The sequence below is a fragment of the Pezoporus occidentalis genome, unplaced genomic scaffold, assembly GCF_034315485.1.
Source record: "Pezoporus occidentalis ecotype Australia unplaced genomic scaffold, CSIRO_AGI_Poc_V1 ctg219, whole genome shotgun sequence".
NCBI lineage: Eukaryota > Metazoa > Chordata > Aves > Psittaciformes > Psittacidae > Pezoporus > Pezoporus occidentalis.
In genome coordinates this window covers 949,754-966,836 of record NW_026914062.1, presented here as the reverse complement: position 1 = coordinate 966,836, position 17,083 = coordinate 949,754, and the positions used below count along the sequence as shown (strand labels likewise).

General features: G+C 54.9%; 1 protein-coding gene across 5 annotated transcripts in view; it reads left to right on the top strand.

Moving 5' to 3' along the window:
• The window catches only part of AGRN (agrin), a 105,632-nt gene that overhangs the window by 53,231 nt on the left and 35,318 nt on the right, over window positions 1-17,083 (top strand). For all 5 annotated transcript variants that reach the window (XM_062620103.1, XM_062620107.1, XM_062620105.1 and 2 more), the window contains 4 exons: window positions 11,706-11,921; window positions 13,451-13,675; window positions 16,201-16,425; window positions 16,526-16,732. In XM_062620103.1, the coding sequence (XP_062476087.1) occupies window positions 11,706-11,921; window positions 13,451-13,675; window positions 16,201-16,425; window positions 16,526-16,732 (873 nt within the window). The remainder of the gene's footprint in view (window positions 1-11,705; window positions 11,922-13,450; window positions 13,676-16,200; window positions 16,426-16,525; window positions 16,733-17,083) is intronic.

The window sequence follows — 17,083 nt, the reverse complement described above, 5'->3', positions numbered from 1 at the left end:
GAGGGGTCTGTAATTAACACTTGTGTGCTATTTATCTCTTCCTTTTCTTCCTCATACCCATTTCTACCCTAGAAAGCTCTCCAGCCACACACTGATTTATAGAGTGGTCCCCGTTGCATCCCGAATCAAGGCCGTTAATGCTGTTAACTCACTGCTTTCTCCCACGCCGCTGGCATTCCCGCAGCTGGGAAGGGGATTGTTAGGCTTTATAGAGTCTTAAGGCCTGGTTGCCTTAAATGCAGTGCTCTGTGAAGGCTGTTGCCTTCTCTTCAACTGAAGGACTGGCCTGGGGCATCCAAACGGGTTAATTCTCCTCCTCAATAGGGGAGCGTCTGCATAGGGAGCTGGGTTGAGGGTGGATGTTGGCTCAGGTGCATCCCCCTAGGGCAGGATTGCAGGTGTGGTGCAGGGGATAGGCAGGCTGGGCTGTGCCTTCCTGCATCCCCTGGGGTGCAATAAGTGGTGGGAGGGTACCTCCTCCCCTCTGCTTGTTCTTACAGCATCCGTGAGGAGAGGCTTGGTTCCTGTTTGTTTTCAGCATCCCTTGGTGGAGTTGCGTGCGGGAGGCAAAATTGCTTTTGCTGTTTGCTCTGTGGAGGGCAGGGAGAACAATGAACCCTCTCAGAGCCCTGAAGCCAGGTTGCTTAGGTGAATCAATAGGATAAAGCACTGGTTTCTCAGCGTTAGCTCCCCATCATCCCTCTTTCCCTTCCACCTGCCTCCCTTGGTGCTCTGCAGGGGTACCCTCGCAAGCCAGCATCCCTGATGGATGCCCTTTCGCTGGCATCCACCTTTGCAGATGTGTTAATGGCACCAACCAGTCTCTGCTGGGTTTGGAACCACCCGAGGAGGCCGAGGGGGCTGGACACCCATTTCCATTTGGCGAGCATGGATAGAGAGATGCTGGCCTGACCCGTCGCCCTGGGCCGAGGGAGCAGCACTAAGCACCTATTTATGGATGCATAAAAGCAGCAGTGGCATGTGGGATGAGGACATCTGAGAAATTAAACATTGGGAAAATGCTTTCTTGTGCCCGGCAGCCCCATAAATACAGGGTTTACAGCACTGGGGTTAGGCAGAGAAATAGCTGGTGCAGGTGGCTCTTGAAGTGTGCATAGGAAATCAGTGGATTAATCCTACAGCGCTCTCAGTCCTGGGGGTTGGGTTTCTCCTGGTTATTGGATGTTCTCTTTGGCACCCTGTTATGGCTTTGCCTTGCCAGATCCAGCTCCGTTTCTCCTCCAGTGGCTCCCAGTCCATCTGGTGTCCATGAAGAATGGGGCAGCCGCGTGCAGCAGTGTGAGCACTGGTTGCTCCTGTCCCTGCTTGTGGCCATCTTTGCCTTCATGGGGTTTAAATGGTGCTGTGTGTTATGGAGCATCAGCTCTGTGCCATGGGGCTGTTAGGGAATGCTCCCCACTTGTGTATGATGAGACTAGTGAGTGTGGTCCTCCTCCTTTCTGATAGTGCCAGCAAGCTGCTCTAGTGGAAGGTGTCCCTGCCCATGGCAGGGGGTTGGACCTGGATGAGCTTTAAGCTCCCTTCAACCCAAACCATTCCATGATGCTTCATCAGAAAAAGATGTTCCTTTCTTTTACGTGGTCTTTTTTAATCAACATCCCCTAGTTCTGATGAGCTTCCTTTGGTCAGTAACCCATTGCCTTGGGGTTAGAAGTCATGTGTGGTGCTTGCCTCCCCTTGCCTGCTCTGCATCGTGGCTCTCTGGGCAGCTCTGTGCTTGCCCAAGGGGGTATTTGGCTGCCCTGGAAAGAGAGCCATGAAAATGTGACTTAACCCACAAGCTCTTCAATGCCGTTGCCTCTGTGTGGTACAGGAACACCCTGCTGGCTTTGGCTGCTAATCCCAGCCTGCTCCTCTTTTGACAAAAGCCAATTTAAGACTTGGATGCTTCAAAATGAATTCATTCTGCAGGCTTCGTGAGGGTGCTTGTCTCAGGAAGGTGCTGCAGACCTGGGTGGTTTTGTCTGCCCATAGATGCGTGGGGGAGCCCCTGGTCTTTCCTGACCATCCCACTCTCTCCTTTCATACTGATTCATTTCCCAGTCCTTCCCTACGTGCGTGGTTTGAAATGGAGCTGAGTTGTATCAGCAGGAGTGGAGAAAGTGCATCTTTCTAGGAGCAATCCATCTCTTTACAGCCTTGGAGCCATGGTACCCACATGTGCCAGCTCCCTACCTGACAAACTCAGGCAGCAGGGATGATGTCAAGCCTTGAGGATGCTCTCTGCAGACCCACAGTCAGATGCTGTGACCTCTCCTCTGTGTGCCAAGAAGGGATGCTCCATGGCTTCCTCCCTGGGTCCCAGTGGCTCGAATGGAGATGCTCTCCTGCTCGCTTGTGCTGTCAGTATTCCCCTCACAAGGAGGAATGATTCCTTTCCTCTAGGGAGCAGGGAGAGCTTTGCACCCCCTGAATGCCTCATCCCTGCTGCATGGCACCGGGGTACCCTCTCCCCAGGCAGTGTGAGCAGCGCTGGTGTTTCTGCACTGTTCCAGCCCCCGAGGAGGGACTTGGAGCATGGGAGCGTGGTGGGAAGTCTTGTCACACACCATGGAACAGGAGAGAAATCTCTCTCTCTGCGCCAGGTGAATTCCTGTACCAGGCTGATGAGCTCAGTTTTAATTACACACTGCCTACTCCTCCTCGTCAGAGTTTGCTGCAGCGCGCACTGAAGCGCCGACCTCCTGCACTGTTGATGTGATGCTCACCCCCCACTGCCTCGGGTAGAGGGTGACCTGGGATGCCCTTCTGTTTACCCCAGCATCCTGGCCTTCAGGGTGAAGCCATCCACCTCCTAACTGGCCATGGCGGTCCCCAGATCACCCAGGCTGTATCAGTGTCTTCTCCATCCTTTTTTACTGCTATGGCAGTGAGGCAAAACCTCTCGGGTCTACCTGTGGATCCTCATCCCCCTACCCCATCCTGGCTTATCCTGCCTATTGCTGCAGTAGGAGTGACTGTTCCCCTGGCTGGGTTTTGCACCCTGAGCAGCAGCAAAGTGTGTTTCAGCTCAACCAGCTCAGGGCTGCTCTGGAGGGAGGAGAGATGCTAAACATAGCTCTTCAGAAGTCGCGCAGTAGATAAGGTAGTAGCAGTTATTAGGCACCACTTTTGATCTCTGGAGAGCATTTTCTTCTCCATTTACAGCGAGGTTTGAGCCTTCTCTTGGGGATCAATCTGTGCACTTTCATGATACGTGGCTTAAGCGTTAGAGGAGGAGTGGATGGGGGGAACTGCCAAGGGTGTTCCTGGTTTTCCCTGTATCCTTGCTAAGGCTGTGGCTTCCCAGGCTTGCCTCATTCCCTGACGTCTGGCTTTTAGTCTCAGAGTGTTGTGATAAAGAAGCAGCCCTTGTCTTGCCTTGTCTTCTTCCCTCTTCTTCCCTTGGCCGTGCCATGCTGAAGTCAGTGTGTGGTACCTAGAGCATCACTACCAGCTCTAGTATTAGCCCAGTGAAGATACTGCCTGGCACTGTGCTGTGGCAGAGGATGTCTTGCCAAGTGGACATTGGCTTTGTAGGAACATGCCCGAGGTCACAGGGACACAAGGTTCAGTGGTAGGTGTTTGCTGACAACAAGAGAGGCTGCAGTTACGTGGTTCAGTGGCTTAGGGATGCGGTTGCTGTTTAATGCTTCATGTGAAGTGCAGATGGAGAGGAAAGACCAGCAGGAGGTGTGAAGCTGGCTGGGACCTGCAGGGTATGAGCAAGCTCCTTGCAAAGAGCATGAGCAGCGTGAACACAAAGACCTGGTAGCGTGCCCAAGAGGCTGAGAAGGGTTGGCAAAGGGCAGTGTGCTGGCTTTGGCAGGAGCTGGCATCCAGGGGCTGCTCGGCCTCCTTCCCTTCCCTTGAACATCCCTGGTTTGAAAGCTGGTTTGCTTCCCTCTGTGGAAGCAGGTTAAAACAATCCCTTGTGTACAGGCTGCCATCCACCTGGGTGCACGCTGAGCTCCTTGCTCGCAGCCCTGGTGCATGCAGTTTCCAAACTCCATTTGATGGAGGCTGAGGAATTCTTCCCATCATGAGGAGCTGTGACAGAGCCGCTCTCACAGGGGGCTTGTGGCAGATTAATGAGAGTCATTTACGATGGTGTTTGATCTGCAAGAGGGATGCTTTGATGTTTGAGACCCAAGAACACGATGCTTCCAACTCCACCCTGCCCTACCTGCCTCTGGCATCGCCTTCATCTTGCTCGCTACCATCCCTCTGCCTCCAGCACTGGAGTTTGCTTTTAGACCTTCCAATGGTCCAGCTTTTTCCCTTGCTGCCCACCCCTCCTGACCCATAGTTATAGACTCTGTGGTCGTGTTCTCATCCTGCTCCTCTGCCTGCTGTGGCTCATGCTGCTGGCATCACCAGTGCCAGCTCTGTGAGGTGCTGGGCTGCCCTTTCCCAAGTGGGGGCAGGCTTTTAGTAGTGAAGTGGTGGTGGGTTTTAGTAGTGAAGAGATAAGTGACTTTATCACCATATGCCAGTATTTAAAGGGTGGCTATGAAAGAGATGGGTACTCCCTTTTCACAAGGAGCGATGTCTTTATGAGGGATGATGGGCACAAGTTACTCCTGGGGAGATACAACTCAGCACAAGAAGATGTATCACGATGGGAACAGCCATTGGAATCATCTCTGCAGGGAAGTGGTGACTCCCCAGTGCTGGGCACTGTTAGGACTGGGCTGAGGAGGGTGTTGGGACATCGAGTCCAGGTCATGCTTTGCTAGAACGGTTGGATCAGATGATCCTTGAGTTCCCTTCGGATGCGATATTCCATGAACTGACAGCTCTGTGCCGGTGTCGGCGTGGCCTGGGATGCGCTGGGCTGTGGGGCTGACACATCCTTGTCTCTCACCCAGTAAGCCCTGCCTGATGTAATTACTGTTGATGGTGGGAGGCAGGTCCCGGGGACAGGAGTAGATGTACACACAGGAGTAGACGTGCACAGAGGAGATGGGGCTGGAGCAGCCTCCCTGGTCTCCATGGCAACGGGTACCTCATGCAGAATTAATGCCGGCCTTGGCTGGCCTGACCCGGCTCCATCCCTGGGGCCTTGCCATTCCCTTTACCCTTTCGGGAGCAGGGAAGCCCCTGCAGCAGCTCAGCCCTGCTCTTTGCTCGTGTCCTTTGCCTTGTGGCACAGGGTGCCCAGAGAAGCTGTGGCTGCCCCATCCCTGGCAGTGTTCAAGGCCAGGTTGGACACAGGGGCTTGGAGCAAGCTGCTCCAGTGGAAGGGGTCCCTGTTTATGGCAGGGGTTGGAGCTGGATGAGCTTTAAGGTCCCTTCCAACACAAACAATTCCATGATTATATATATATATATATATGTGTACACACACCCTGTGTGGCCTATATCCTATATATATCCTAGTGTGGCCCATGAGTGATGTCCCCATCCTTAGGACATCCCTTGCTGCAGGGATTCAGGGCTATGGTTGCCTTGTGTTGTTAGCCTTTCCTTTCCTACCCCTTCCCCATCACTGCTCCATCCCACCCTCCCGTCTCACCCGTGAGCTGTAATCAAGTCTCATGCTGTGCTTCTCTGATTGCTTTTCTCAGCCCGTTCGGAGAAGGGATGCGCTCCCCTGAGATCTGGAGCAGGTCCAGGCCGGCAAACGCCAGCTCTGCCTTCAGCAGGCAGGTCTGGCTGGGAGCAGGGAGCTGCCAGGAATCGCCTGTGCATTTCCCACATTGAAAGCCCTCCTCCCTTGGCAAGATTCCTATGGAAGGGAAAGCTTTGGTCCAGATGGAAGGAAGCCACCAGAGCCCCTTTTAGCCAGGCTCTTGGGCCAGGCCATGCAGGCAGGATGCAATAAGCAGTCAGCAAGCTGCTCCTATCACACTTTCTTCTTTCCAGTGCAGTGGAAAAGAGCAATTTTGACATTACATTTGTGATTATTGTGATTAAGCCAGAGCAACATTTTAATGTGAATGCTCGGGGCTTATTAGACAGAGCTCTTCACCTCAAGATCTCAAAGCACTCGATGAAGGCAGCTTGTTATTAATCCCTACTAGTTCTATTGAGCTGCTTACCTGCTGACACTGGAGGGTTGGTGATTATTGTTATTTGCATGTTTTGTAAATGGGAGAGCCAAGGTGCAGAAATGGATGGGGAGAAGCTGGCAGCAGAAGCTGCTCTCCATCCATCCTCCCTGCCTGCATCCAGCTGCCATCTCCCTCCTGCTTGTCCTTGCTCTGGTCCAGGAGGCTCGGAAGAAACGGCCTCAAGCTGCACCAGGGCAGGTTTAGATGGAGCTGAGGAACAATTCCTGCCCCAAAGGGTGCTCAGGCATCGGAACAGGCTGCCCAGGGCAGGGCTGCAGGCACCGTCCCTGCAAGTGTTCACACAGCCTCAGTGCCATGGGTCAGTGGTGGCCTTGGCAGTGCTGGGAATGGTTGGATTTGATCATCTTAAAGCTCTTTTCCAACCTCATTGATTCCATGGTTCATTTTGCCCCAGCTCAGTCTTCCTTTCGCCATCCTCCATCATGCTTGCAGGGAGCAAGCATCCTTCTCCCTGCTGTCCTGCAGGCTCCATGTGTGGCTCGCAGCCATTCGAGCTGTTCTGCTCTCCTCTGTCCTTCCAGCCACTTTGGGCATCTGCAGGCACTGTTGGACATGAGGAGGTGGAGCTGGTGCCATCTGTGCCCGCACAGCCCGCTCGGGGAGATGCGGACTGAACCTTGGCAGGGGCATCCCATCCTGCTCCATCCCTGCTGCTCAGTAGGGGCTGCTCGAGGAAGTGTCATGGATGGGGTGGGATGCTCAGAGCTGAACCCGTGTTGTTGCCCTTGGTGCAGTGGGTAGGTTCTCTGTGTGCAGGAGCAGCTTGGCTCGGATCAATGCCAGCAGCTCTTGGCCTGGACCACAGTAAGAAGCACTCTGCTACCCTGACTCTCACTCTTCACACCCCAGTCTGAGCTGTCAGCATAGATAGGATCCCAAAGGCTCCTCTCTTCCTTACCCCTTTTCTTTGCTCATGGTTTTCAATGCAGGCATCCCACTCTGTGTCAGTCCAGGCTGGGAAAGGCATTTCTATAGGCGGCTTCCATCCCTTGGTTGCTGTCCCTGTCTGATGCCTCTGCCTTTTGGAGTATCCAGCCCCTCTCTCCCAGTGTTTCCCCACACTGCAGCCCCCCAGGGCCAGGCAGGGTCTACCCTGCAGATGGCTGTGTGGTAAATGGATACCATGGTCCATTCACCATCACCATAACCCCGAGCTCCCTCCCCGTCTGCTCATCCCTGGCTGGCCGCAGGCACACAGCTGTGGCTCCAGCTGTTGTGGGATGGATACTGCCCAGCATGTTCTCTTTGCCTGTTGGAGAATGGCCTGTGCTCCGCTCTGGACTGTTGGGAGGAGAGGTCGGAGCACTTCTGTGCACCACTCACCTTCCCCAATTAGCCAGAGGGCAAGAAACCCTCCTTAGCATCCCTCTGCCCTGACCAGGAGTCACTGCAGGCCACAAGGCAGAGCTCCAGAGCCCAGCTTATGTGAGCTGGAGCCAAGGCTCTGAACACAGCCAGCCCTTTCCCTAGCCTTGATCTCTTCTAAAAGCCTTCCTTGCTTTTGCAGGCTCAGCCTGGGGCTGCTGAGGGAGAGGAGGCTGCTGTGTCCCCCTGATGCTGACTCAGGTGTGAAGCGTCGATAGCAACCCCTTCTCCTCTCCCCTCCTCTCCAGGAAGAGCACTTCTTCACTGTTATTATTGCTGCTGTTAGAAATAATTGTTATTTATTAGCCTGTTTCTGCTCCAGTGCTGCTAAGAGACACAGCGCGGCTTGGCCGCTATTCAGCGTGCTTACAATAAGCCCAAGCCCTCCCTTTTGTTCCGTGCAGCTTGCTGAGTGTTGTATAAATACCTCACTTGAGCTGTTTCTCTCCCTCCTCTTCGGCAGCTCAGGAGGTTTGGGAAAGGTCAGCTCCTTGCTGTAGCTTTTTGCTGCTCCAGACAAGCGCTGCTCTCACCGCGTGCCAAATGCCTCGCTGAGCCTTATCCGTGCGGCTCTAGGATGGCTCAACCAGACCCAGCCTGCTCCCTGAGCTCACTGCACAGCATTGCCCTGTGCTTTGTAAGCAGTTTAGACCCAGTCTTGAGCGAGCACTGAGAGATCCCTTCTGCCCCCAGGACCAGGCACAGTAGGCTGCGACCTCCAGCATCCCAAGCAGGGGCTCTGTTGCAAGCTCGCTGCCTTCCAGAGTGTGCCCATCGTAGCTGCAGTGTTGCTGTGGGGAAGGCAGGCTTTGGGCTTGCTTTCAACCAGTGTATGTTTGTAGGGTAATGTAGGAGCCACCCTAGTAGGGAAATGTATGGCCGCTATCCTGGTGATGCTGTACACGTGTCCCTAGAGGGGCAGGAGGCAGAGCCCTGGTCCCTCTGTGCATCCCTGGTGCTTGTTCCAGTTGGGTAGGCAGGTAGATGGTTTCCTTGTGGGGTGTTTTGGGTAGCAGGGTCTTCACTAGCTCTGGTGGGAGTCAAATTTAAGAGGTCTTTGTGCTTCTAAACACTTTGCTGCCCGGGGTTTATTGGGGCTGCCCCATACAAGCATCAGTGCAAGAGCAATTTGTGCCTCACTTACTGCTGCTTCTGCCCGCACCTGTCTGGGGTGGCTCTGAACGGGAATGGGATGTGAAGGCTTGGTTGGTGCTGAGTACCCTGGAAGTGGGCTGAAGCTCTCCCCTTGGATATGTGAGGCTCCTTTCCCATGCTCTAGGAGGCAAAAGACAGGAGCACAAGGGCTCAAGAAAGGAGACATCCTTGTCTGACACCCTGGATATGCTTCCCACCCTGGTTTCCCTATCTCTGAACCTGGGCTGGTGTGTCCTGCAGACAAGTGCCTTCACACACGCACCTCTTCCCCCTTGCCTTCAAGCAGGCACCTGACTGAGCTCCCCTCCAAGCTGGGTCTGCATCCAGCATCCGCTGTGCTCACCAGTCCCCTTCCCATGGCTGGCTCTGATCTGACAGCTCCATCCTGCCTCCCCTACAACTGGCAGGGGATAAGGCACTGCACAGTTCCACTAACGCCCCACAGGCCTGTGCCTCAGGGCTGGGGGACAACGGGATGAATCCCTGCCTGTCCTGCCCAGTGCATCCCTCACTTGCAAACCTCCCCTCGAATATCAGAGCTCAACGTGTTCATCTGCATTAAGGGGGGGTGGAAAGAGAAGGAGCAGCAACGGGAAGAGCAGGAGAGACTATCCAAGCGCTTCATAAAGATGATGAATTGCCTTTAGATATTGGGTAGGAGAGGGAGAGAGTTCTTTCATTTGATGATATTAGTCTCTTAGTGGTGCCTTGTTGCTGTTCATATGAGCTCAAAATCTTCAGGCAGTCAAAGGCAAACGCCCGGGAATTGAAGTGTAAATGAGCCGCTGTCGAGCGGTTTATTCTGCCTGTTATGAGCTCTTGTTCTCTCCTTATGTGGGTCAGTCTGCAGGGGTGGAGGAGCTGCTGCTGCTGCCTGGGGGTGCAGCGGGTGCTGGGGCTGCGCTTGGTGTAGTGGGTGGGCAGGCAGGGTGGTGTGCAGGCAGGGTGATGCAGGGGGTGATGTGCCTATAGGGTGATGCACAGGCAGGGTGATGGAGGGTGATGTATAGGCAGTGATGTGGCTATAGGATGATGTGTAGGCAGGGTGATGCAGGGGGTGATATGCCTATAGGGTGATGTGCAGGCAGGGTGATGCAGGGTGATGTATAGGCAGAGTGATGTGGCTATAGGGTGATGTGCAGGCAGGTTGATGCAGGGTGGTGTATATTCAGGGTGATGTGCAGGCAGGGTGATGTGCAGGCAGGTTGATGCAGGGGGTGATGTGCTTATAGGGTGATGTGCAGGCAGGGTGATGCAGGGGGTGATGTGCATATAGGGTGATGCGCAGGCAGGGTGATGCAGGGTGATGTATGTGCCAGGTGATGTGCAGGCAGGGTGAGGCAGGGTGATCTATATGCAGGGTGATGTGCAGGCAGTGGGTGATGTGCATGCAGGGTGATGCAGGGAGTGATACACATGCAGAGTAATGCAGGGGGTGATGTGCAAGTAGGGTGATGCAGGGGGTGATGTGCCTATAGGGTGATGCGCAGGCAGGGTGATGCAGGGGGTGATGTGCCTATAGGGTGATGCGCAGGCAGGGTGATGCAGGGGGTGATGTGCCTATAGGGTGATGCGCAGGCAGGGTGATGCAGGGGGTGAAGTGCCTATAGGGTGATGCGCAGGCAGGGTGATGCAGGGGGTGATGTGCCTATAGGGTGATGCGCAGGCAGGGTGATGCGCAGGCAGGGTGATGCAGGGGGTGAAGTGCCTATAGGGTGATGCGCAGGCAGGGTGATGCAGGGGGTGATGTGCCTATAGGGTGATGCGCAGGCAGGGTGATGCAGGGGGTGATGTGCCTATAGGGTGATGCGCAGGCAGGGTGATGCAGGGGGTGATGTGCATGCAGGGTGGTACAGGGGGTGTGCAGTGCCTGCCTGCATATGCATGTGTGTGTTGGGAGCGCAGGGCTGTGGCCATGGCAGTAACCACCAGGTAGAAACCACTCTGGTATCTCTTGCCCTCACTGTGCCTGGAGACCCCTGTCCTCTCCCTTCCTCCTCCCAGCTGAAGAATGCTCTTTCCCCCCACATTAGCAATTCAGATGCTGAACTGGTCCACGCCGGCTGCTCTGATTAGTGCATGTGATAAGAAGATGTTGTGCATCTCCTTCAGAGAGACACCAGCCACGTGGTTTGGCTGCTTTGCATAAACAGTGATGCATAAAGCAGTGTGTGTGAGGGGCAAATCTGTCCCACACTGGGATAGGTGAGGAGGTTTTCTTCTCCGTTCCTTGCCTTTCCTTTCTCTTGCTGCCTGGGGAGCACTCACAAAGGCTTGAGCAGAGGGGTTGTAGGGAGAGCAAGTGCTTTCTGGAGCCCTAGAGATGCTCCTCCATGTCTGGAGAGGTTTGGAGGCATCTCCCTGCTCACAAGCTGGTTCTTGGCCTCCTTGCTGTGGTGCAGAGCTGGTGACAGACCTCCAGTTCACACTGGCAATGAGTACAGCAGGCAGTCTGGAGCGAGAAGGGACACTGAAGAGGCAAGACCATGGGTTTGGTAGCTCATTTTGGACCATGTACCCCAGCCTTTCCCCTTCTTATCCTTGAGTGGGGTGAAGGTGCTTAGCACATATCCTGCCTTACCCGGCCACTCTCAAAGGGCAGCAGGGCTCGGTCACTCAGGAGAAGCTGTGATGGAGCCAATGTGGTTGTGTGGTGCCTGAAGGCAAAGCGAGTGCTGCTTCCAGGACAACCTCCCTTCAGAGGCAGCTTTCTCTGTGTCACAGCCTTTACCAACCCCACTGTCCACTCTGCCCTTCCCCATGCTGTGTGCTCTGCGTGGTACCAGCACAATGGAGCAGGTTATCTCTGTACCCTGTGCTCCAGGTACAGGCAAGAGATGGAGCCTTAGGATACATCAGCCCTGGCAGGGCAGACCCTTGTCCTCAGGCATGGGATGAGCAGCTCAAATGCACCCTTGGTGTCCCTGAAGGACAAAGCTTAACCTTCATGTGGCTCCTGGATGTGTTGGGATGCCGACATCCCTGCCTTAAGCCAGGAAAGGACCTTGCTGTGCCTTGAGCATCCTCTTGCTGCCACGCATCCTTGAAGTCCTGGCTGCATCCTCGTGTTCAGAGGGCTCATCCATCTGTGTGTGTGTGTGCCCGCAGCGTGCCGAGGGATGCTGTGCGGGTTCGGGGCGGTGTGCGAGAGGAGCCCCACCGACCCCTCTCAAGCCTCCTGTGTGTGCAAGAAGACCGCTTGTCCCGTGGTGGTGGCTCCCGTCTGCGGCTCTGACTATTCCACCTACAGCAACGAGTGTGAGCTGGAGAAGGCCCAGTGCAACCAACAGAGGCGGATCAAAGTCATCAGCAAGGGACCGTGTGGTGAGTGCGAGCTCTCGGGAGGTGACCGTGATGTCCTGAGCTCATGGCACCACTGCGATGTACTGGTGGATGGGGATGCATCTGGTCTAGTGCGAGGCATCCCTGGCCGTGGATCATTGGAACTGGATCATCTGAAGGTCCTTTCCAACCCAAACCATTCTATGATGGGGACAGTGAGGGGATCACCAGCAGCTCCTTGTTGATCATAGGAGTGTAACAAGAGGCGCAATGATGGCCAAAGCCATTCAAGAGGTGTAGAGCAACCCGGTGACCACAATACCTCCCCAGTATGGGTCCCATTTACCACAGCCAGAAGCTGGAGAGACCATCCTATAAGCAGGCTGGGTGGGCTGATGAAAGGCAGCTGTGCTCCCAGCTGTGAGCAAGGAGCTGTGTAAATGAGACCCCAGTCTCCTCATCTCAGAGTAAATTAACTTGACCTTTCTCTCCTGCAGCGCTCTGTCGTGCAGTAAATCTGCACCCAGCGCTCCCGCTGAGCTCTTGGCAGAGGGGGGGGAGCGCCGAGTGATTTATTCCACATCAGAATCAGAAAGAAGTGACAAAAAAAGAGGGGGAAAAGGCCAAAAAATAGAACTGGCAAATACGGTTTGGCCCTTCCCTGCCAAGTGGGGGAATTGTTCCTTGAGCTCTGCCTCTAAGTGTGGTTTGCAGGAGGTGCTCTAAAGGCCCTTTTCTGCTCATCTGATGGAGAGCTCGTGCAGGGAAGGGAGCTTGCAGGGAGGCTGAAGGGGTTGGAAAGGAAGGGAGTGAGGAGTGAGCTCCTTTCCCCGTGTGCCATGGGTTTGGGGTTGATCCCACAGCCCCATGGTCCTGCCTGCCTCTGTGGACATCCTGGTTGCTCAGGACCACGTAGAACCATGGACTCAATGAGGTCGGAAAGGAGCATCAAGATGATCCAATCCAACCATTCCCAGCGTTGCCGAGGTCACTATTAACCCATGGCACTGAGGGCTTGGTCTATACGGTGTGTGAACGCTTCCATGGACGGTGCCTGCAGCCCTGCCCTGGGCAGCCTGTTCCAATGCCTGAGCACCCTTTGGGGCAGGAATTGCTCCTCAGCTCCATCTAAACCTGCCCTGGTGCAGCTTGAGGCCGGTTCCTCTTGTCCTAAGGTACATGGGTTCAGCATCCGCTGAAGCTGATGGAAGAACATCCCTTGTCATCATGTATGATTCTGGGTACTCAGAGGGACTGGGGATCATAGAATGGTTTGGGTTGGAAAGGACCTGAAGCTCCCCCAGTTCCAACCCCCTGCCATGGGCAGGGACACCTCCCACTCGACCATGTTGCCCAAAGCTCTGTCCAACCTGGCCTTGAACACCGCCAGGGATGGAGCATTCATCACTTCTTCGAGCACCCTGTGCCAGCACCTCAGCACCCTCACAGGGAAGAACTTCTTCCTTATACCCAACCTGCCCTTCCCCTGTTAGCTAGCATCGTGTGTCCGGCTCATTTACCCCATGGGAGCAGCTCACCCCTGTGCCACGCTCTCCTGTTCCCTCTTACAGGCTCCAAGGACCCCTGCGCAGAGGTGACCTGCAGCTTCGGCAGCACGTGCGTGCGCTCCACCGACGGCCAGGCAGCCAAGTGCGTGTGCCCGTCGTCCTGCAGCGGCGTGCCCGAGAGCCCCGTGTGCGGCAGCGACGGCCGGGACTACCGCAGCGAGTGCCAGCTCAACAAGCACGCCTGCGACAAGCAGGAGAACGTCTTCAAGAGGTTCGACGGCGCCTGCGGTGAGTCCTCTCCTTGCCTCAAGAGCCTTTCCCTTTGGATCGAGAGCAGCAGGGAAGGGCAAAGCCATGGAATGGGGTGGGTTGGAAGGGAGCTTAAAGCTCATCTGCTTCCAACCCCTTGCCACGGGCAGGGATACCTTCCACTAGAGCAGCTTGCTCCAAGCCCCATCCAACCTGCCAGGGATGGAGCGGTTACCGCTTCTTTGGGCAACGTGTTCCACTCCTCAGCACCCTCACAGTAAAGAGCTTCCTTATATCTAACCTGAACTTCCCCTGTTTAAGCTTAAACCCATCACCCCTTGTCCTATCACTACAGTCCCTAATGAAGAGTCCATCTCCAGCATCCTTGTAGCCCCCTTTAGGTACTGGGGTCTTCACGCAGCCGCTGTCTGTGTCTGTCTTCATCAGCTCAAACCCAAGCTGGGCAGAGGAAGGTCACTTTGTGGGTGATGGCTTCTGAAACTCAGACCAAAGCAGCGCTTCTCCTGCAGCGTTTGGCTGTGGTTGTTTCTCCTTGGGACCCACTGACCTACAAAGCAGTGGGAACATCTGTGCTCCCTCCTTTTCCTTCTGCTGTTTCCCTGGGCTGGGATGCCCTGGCTGCTGGCTTTGGCAAGGAGTCCTTTTGGAGGTGACATCCCAGGGCTCAGGGGCAAGCAGCTCCCTCTAGTTAAAGGAGCCCAATAGGGCTCAGATCCTCCATGGCTGTGGATCCTGGTAATTAAAAGGCACTGAGGTCATTAGGAAAACCATGAGATCAGGCAGGACACGTGCCCAGGGGAAGGCCTGTGGGAGTGTGTTTGGGAAGGCTGCAAACCCTGAGGAGCTTCAATGGGGTTTTCCCTGCTTGCTCCCAGGTAGGGTGAGATGGGAGGTGCAGAAGGGGTGCTGTCACCCCAGGTTTCTAGGGCAGAGAAGAGGCTTTTGAGCCTCGCCGCTCCTTTGAGGTCCTCCTGGTTTTAGCTGGGCATCAGCAGGAACTCGGCAGAGGGGTTATAGAACCTGAAAATAGCTGAAGGTCTTTGCACTCTGTTGGTGTCAGTGTAAGGCTTGAGGATGTGCTGCAAGGCAGAGGAGGAAGCAGGGATGAACAGTTACACATACAGTCACACATACAGTCACACATAGTCACACATACAGTCACACATACAGTCACACATACAGTCACACATAGTCACACATACAGTCACACATAGTCACACATACAGTCACACATACAGTCACACATACAGTCACACATACAGTCACACATACAGTCACACATACAGTCACACATACAGTCACACATACAGTCACACATACAGTCACACATACAGTCACACATACAGTCACACATAGTCACACATACAGTCACACATACAGTCACACATACAGTCACACATCACACACAGTACACAGTCACCTGAGATAAATCTCTGCACACATCCACACATAGCACTAATCACACATCCACACAACCACACTCTAAGGTCACACATACAGGTCACACATACAGGTCACACATACACACACATACTCATCTGTTCACACATACAGTCACACATCCACACATGCACCCACACACATGCAGCACACATACAGCCTCATCTACCCACAGCCCCTTGAGTCCACACAAGATGTTCTTGCTTTATTTGGGTTGCAGAAGCCTCCAAGGGGGTAACACATCCCCGGCTGTCTGCTGGTGGGGCAGTAGCAAGCACAGGCAGCTCTTGCCAGAGGGGGAATAAGAGATGGATTGGGCAGGTCCTGTGGGAGCTCCTCCGTCTGCTTCGTTTCCGTGATCACTGCATATGCTAAAGTGGTTAAAGCAAAAGACTTCAGCTGTGACCCTGTCCTAGGCCAGCCTTCTCCAAGGGATGTAGGGTAGATGGGAAGCCCCTTTCCAGCTTGTGAGAGGCTGGGGGAATGGGTTATTGCGTTGTTTTCCCCCCTTGTCGGCCTGGGACTGGTGGATGCAGGGATTTCAGACAAGTAGGATGAAAGGGGGGGAGAGATTCGATCGTGTTTCTGCAATTGCAGACAATGAATCAGCACTCTGCAGGTTCACTGCTTGGCAAGGAAGAGGAAAACCTGGAGTAGGGATTAGTGAGGCAGCCAACACCTGGTTTACCCTTGTCTTTGGTATGCTAATGTGAGCTCAGCTTAGAGCAGTGGGGCAAGGCAGCGTGTGGCCCTGGCTGCCTTTGGAAAGACAAGGGGGGGAGAGTGGGATGGGAGTACTGAGCATCTTGTAACGCATTTGGACCTGGGAGGTTCACCTGGATCAGGGTGTCCTTAGAGAGGGCTGAATGCAGCTCAGGATGGGAAAAGAGGCAGAGCTCATCCCATCCAGCCATCGCTTTGGAATGGGGGAGTGTGTGCAGAGTCCTCCTGTGTGCGGATATGGGGACGAGGAGGACTGAGTCCCACTGGGGAAGGATTGGAGCCTCTTGCTGCCGGCCAAAGGGAAGGAGGGCGGAGGAGCAAGCACTGCTGTGGTCAGGATGTGATGGTACCTGACTGCGTGCCCTGCCTCTGTGCAACAGACCCATGTAAAGGCGTCCTCAACGACATGAACCGCGTGTGCCGGGTGAACCCCCGCACCCGGCGGGTCGAGCTGCTCTCCCGCCCGGAGACCTGTCCCCCGAAGAAGGAGCTTGTGTGCGGTGACGACGGGGTGACTTACGACAACGAGTGCGTGATGGGGCGCTCGGGGGCCATCCGGGGCCTGGAGATCCAGAAGGTGCGTTCAGGGCAGTGCCAGCATCAGGGTAAGTACATCCCTGCGTCCTTGGGAGTGATGGGAGCGTTCGGGTTCCCGCTCCCTGTCCCCGCGGTGGGATTGAGCAGTGCTGTCCCTTCTCCCCACAGACAAATGCAAGGATGAGTGCAAGTTCAACGCCGTGTGCTTGAACCGCCGCGGCACCGCTCGCTGCTCCTGCGACCGCATCACCTGCGATGGTACCTACCGGCCCGTGTGCGCCCGCGACAGCCGCACCTATAGCAACGACTGCGAGCGCCGCAAGGCAGAGTGCCACCAGAAGGCTGCCATCCCAGTAAAGCACAGTGGACCCTGTGGTAAGCACTGGTGCCACCAGGCTGGTCACCCACAGGAGCACTGGTATCCCCCCCCATCACTTCCCAGCCCCAGCAGCCGCTTTAAGCCCAGCCTGTGTCAGTCCCTTCCGTGCGGGTGATGCTGGGAAGCTGCAGGTAAGTTGTGAGTGGGTGCTCATCCTAAGCAAGGCACAGGTTTTCTTCGGTGTTGCGGCCAACAAGCCCTGAATATCCATTGCTCCCTGTTGGTTTTCCTCTCACAGTCTGTGTGTGCGTGTTCCTCCTTGGTCTTGTCTCTGGTGTGCTCAATGGGAAGAGTCATTTGTGTTTGAACAGCACCAAGTGTCTGTGATGTCCAGCTGGATCCTCTCA